This window comes from Engraulis encrasicolus, chromosome 21, assembly GCF_034702125.1.
Source record: "Engraulis encrasicolus isolate BLACKSEA-1 chromosome 21, IST_EnEncr_1.0, whole genome shotgun sequence".
Lineage (NCBI taxonomy): Eukaryota > Metazoa > Chordata > Actinopteri > Clupeiformes > Engraulidae > Engraulis > Engraulis encrasicolus.
The window spans coordinates 44,472,912-44,476,658 of record NC_085877.1 but is presented as its reverse complement, the minus strand read 5'-3'; the positions used below and the strand labels follow the sequence as shown (position 1 = coordinate 44,476,658).

Here is a 3,747-nt window from a genome sequence, read left to right as displayed (position 1 = left end):
TGGTCTATTGCAGGGATGTCAAACTCAAATTCAAGGTCGAGGAGGATAAGTACTGAGACTTTGTTAGCGGCAGTGCTGAGCCTAAGATCACTTATTATTTTGGTTAGTGCTGTTTCAGTGCTATGGTTGGCTCTAAAGCCTGATTGGAATTTTTCCAAGATATCATTCCCAGCCAGATGTTGATTAAGCTGTTTAAATACAACTTTTTCTAGTACCTTGCTTATAAAGGGGAGGTTTGATATAGGTCTGTAGTTGTTTAAAATAATTCTGATCTAAATTTGTCTTTTTTAGGAGTGGCTTTACCATGGCTGTTTTGAATGAGCTTGGAAAAATGCCTGTAAGCATAACAATTTGCAGTAAAGGTGCTGCTAAGCAACCAAGTATGTTTTTTAGCAGATATGTGGGGATCGCGTCAAGGTTGGGCTGGGCGTTGCAGTGCGGTGCAGTGTTGGGCTGGGCTACGCTGGTGAGATCTGGGCTGGGCTGGGCTGGGCTGGGCTGGGCTGGTCTACGCGGGGCTGGGCGTTGCAGTGCTGGGCTGAGCTGGGCTGGGCTGGGCTGGTCTACGCTGGGCTGGGCTGGGCTACGCTGGGCTGGGCTGGGCTACGCTGGGCTGGGCTGGTCTACGCTGGGTTGGACTGGGCTGGTCTACGCTGGGCTGAGCTGGTCTACGCTGGGCTGGGCTGGTCTACGTTGGGCTGGGCTACGCTGGGCTACGCTGGTGAGATCTGGGCTGGGCTGGGCTGGGCTGGGCTGGGCTGGGCTGGGCTGGGCTGGGCTGGGCTGGGCTGGGCTGGGCTGGGCTGGGCTGGGCTGGGCTGGGCTGGTCTACGCTGGGCTGGGCTGGGCTGGGCTGGGCTGGGCTGGGCTGGGCTGGGCTGGTCTACGCGGGGCGGGGCGTTGCAGTGCTGGGCTGAGCTGGGCTGGGCTACGCTGGGCTGGGCTGGTCTACGCTGGGCTGGTCTACGCTGGGCTGGGCTGGTCTACGCTGGGCTGGTCTACGCTGGGCTGAGCTGGTCTACGCTGGGTGCTGTGCTGTGCTGGGCTGGGCTGGGCTGGGCTGGGCTGGTCTACGCGGGGCTGGGCGTTGCAGTGCTGGGCTGGGCTGGGCGGTGCGGTGCTGGGCTGTGCAGTGCAGTGCGGTGTTGGGCTGGGCTGGACGTTGCAGTGCGGTGCTGGACGTTGCAGTGCTGGGCTGGGCTGGGCGTTGCAGTGCTGGGCTGGGCAGTGCTGGGCTGGGCGTTGCAGTGCTGGGCTGAGCTGGGCTGGGCTACGCTGGGCTGGGCTGGGCTTTGCAGTGCGGTGCTGGGCTGGGCTACGCTGGGCTGGGCTTTGCAGTGCTGGGCTGAGCTGGGCTGGGCGGTGCGGTGCTGGGCTGGGCAGTGCAGTGCAGTGCGGTGTTGGGCTGGGCTGGACGTTGCAGTGCTGGGCTGGGCTGGGCGTTGCAGTGCTGGGCTGGGCAGTGCTGGGCTGGGCTGGGCTGGGCTGGGCGGTGCGGTGCTGGGCTGAGCTGGGCTGGGCTGGGCTGGGCTTTGCAGTGCTGGGCTGAGCTGGGCTGGGCTACGCTGGGCTGGGCTTTGCAGTGCTGGGCTGAGCTGGGCTACGCTGGGCTGGGCTGGGCTTTGCAGTGCGGTGCTGGGCTGGGCTACGCTGGGCTGGGCAGTGCAGTGCGGTGTTGGGCTGGGCGTTGCAGTGCTGGGCTGAGCTGGGCTGGGCGGTGCGGTGCTGGGCTGGGCGGTGCGGTGCTGGGCTGGGCTGGGCTACGCTGGGCTGGGCGTTGCAGTGCTGGGCTGAGCTGGGCTGTGCGGTGCGGTGCTGGGCTGGGCGGTGCGGTGCTGGGCTGGGCTACGCTGGACTGGGCAGTGCAGTGCGGTGTTGGGCTGGGCTGGCCGTTGCAGTGCGGTTGCTGGGCGTTGCAGTGCGGTGCTGGGCTGGGCGTTGCAGTGCGGTGCTGGGCTGGGCTGGTTGCAGTTGACTGCAGAGAGAAAATAAGCAGAGTTATGGTTATGTAGGCTTATTAGTGTTTTGGGTAATAAACACAATTAATGTTTTCAGTATTGATAAAGTGAGGGTAACGGTCACTCACTAGATGAAGGACAAGAATAGGCTGTGTGTGGGGGGCAGTCTCCTCTGGTCTAAAAGAGAGAGAGAGAGAGAGAGAGAGAGAGACACACACACACAAAATATTCAAACACTGGTCTTACGTGTACTTGTAAATGAAGTCTATATGCCACAAGTTACTATATACATTTCTAAAAAAGACACACACACACACACACACACACACAAAGGATTTGAACATATAGTTCTACCTTGAACGGGACTGCGCTTCTTTACAATCCTCTCTTCTACACCTCTGGATTTAGGTTTTTGGGAAATCTGCTGAGGTGTGTTGACACAGACACTTCTTTGTCTGGTTTTTCAATCCCTCTGTGTTCAGCAATGGTCATCATTTTCCCTTGTGGACATTCCCTCAGCACTTGACGGATAGAGACCACCTCACATCTCCTCAGAGCTGCTGCCACGATTTCCTTCCGGAAGCTGTAGTCTTTCACCACCTTCACAGGGGCCACCACATGCCGATTTGCAGCCTTTGAGAAGTAGTGCTTCATTTGCTTTTCTCCATCACTTTTAGTCGCATCCTCCCGGACCACGTTGTTGTTATGGTCCAGTGCTGCCACACGGAGTCGAGCCTGAAAGCTGTCTTTCAAATACTTTTTCCGCTTGGTTGCATACTTTGTGTAGACAGAGTGTAGGCACTCAAGTCTTCCTGTATGAATGCCCTCTGTGACGTGCTCAAGCTTTTTCAGCAGAAGTTTGTCCAACACTACACTCTGGAGGCGTTCAAATGCAGTTGAGCGGGGGTTGAGCCATGGCCGTTTCTTCTCATCTTCTGCAGTGTACGGTGGGTGGTCACATCTTCTAATTGTCTCCCCCGATGTCCAGCAGTGGACGTTGGTGATGTGGTGCAGCACAGATATCCACTTCTCCTTCAGATTGGTGGCACTTCCGTTGCATGTCATGGCGCAGTACCATAAGTGATTAGCAATCATCCTCGCCCACTCAAGAAGTTGCTCGTCCTGGCACTTCAGCAGTCTCTTCTTCAGGTTTTTTGCAATATGCCATAAGTCAAACTGGTGTTTGATGCCACCATACTCCTCCCGCATCACTTTTTGAACCGATGGGTGGCAATCTGTTGCCAAGACTGAGATTGAAATGCCATGCTCAATGAGCTTGGTAAGGCATCGATGTAGGCCCTCCACCTCAAGCCAGTAGCTGTTTTTGACTTCAGTCTCCTGGGCCACGACTACACCAGACTTGGTGTCAATGAGGGAGTATGTGCCGTATGATGCATTGTGACCTGGGCTGTCGTAACGTGAATCTCCTGATACCATCAAGGGCTCCTCGCTCACTGTGCTCATTACTGCATCATTATGCAAACACCATGTCTCATTGACAACTGGGATGACATAGGCTTTCTGGATGTTAAACCACTGCCTCTTTGAGAGGCTATCCAACTGAAGTGCCTCGCAGACCTCCATGAATGGAGTGCATTCATTTCCCGTGACAAACACAGCTGTAGGGATGGAGACATTGCATTCCATGACACCTCGCAAAAGGGGTTGGGAAGTCCAGTTGTAAGTGTGGCCATCAATGCACTCTGTAACAACTCTCATTCCGAAACCAATTCTGCGAACCTCAGGTGGTTGCACTAAACACTTCCCACAGTTCTCCCAGTGGCACACA

General features: G+C 56.2%; 1 protein-coding gene across 1 annotated transcript; it reads right to left on the bottom strand.

Annotated features, from left to right (window-relative positions):
* Window positions 1-1,878: 1,878 nt before the first annotated feature.
* Window positions 1,879-3,267, bottom strand: LOC134437238 (uncharacterized). The gene is made up of 3 exons (XM_063186742.1): window positions 2,313-3,267; window positions 2,087-2,135; window positions 1,879-1,975 (listed from the first exon to the last, which is right to left on the bottom strand). The coding sequence occupies exon 1, from the start codon at window positions 3,165-3,167 to the stop codon at window positions 2,349-2,351; it is 819 nt and encodes a 272-aa protein (XP_063042812.1). The 5' UTR covers window positions 3,168-3,267; the 3' UTR covers window positions 1,879-1,975; window positions 2,087-2,135; window positions 2,313-2,348.
* Between the last annotated feature and the right edge of the window lie 480 nt (window positions 3,268-3,747).

What these genes read in the sequence shown, in the direction of transcription:
- LOC134437238 (XM_063186742.1), bottom strand. Translation starts at nt 3,167, where the DNA reads ATGCGGGAGGAGTATGGTGGCATCAAACACCAGTTTGACTTATGGCAT.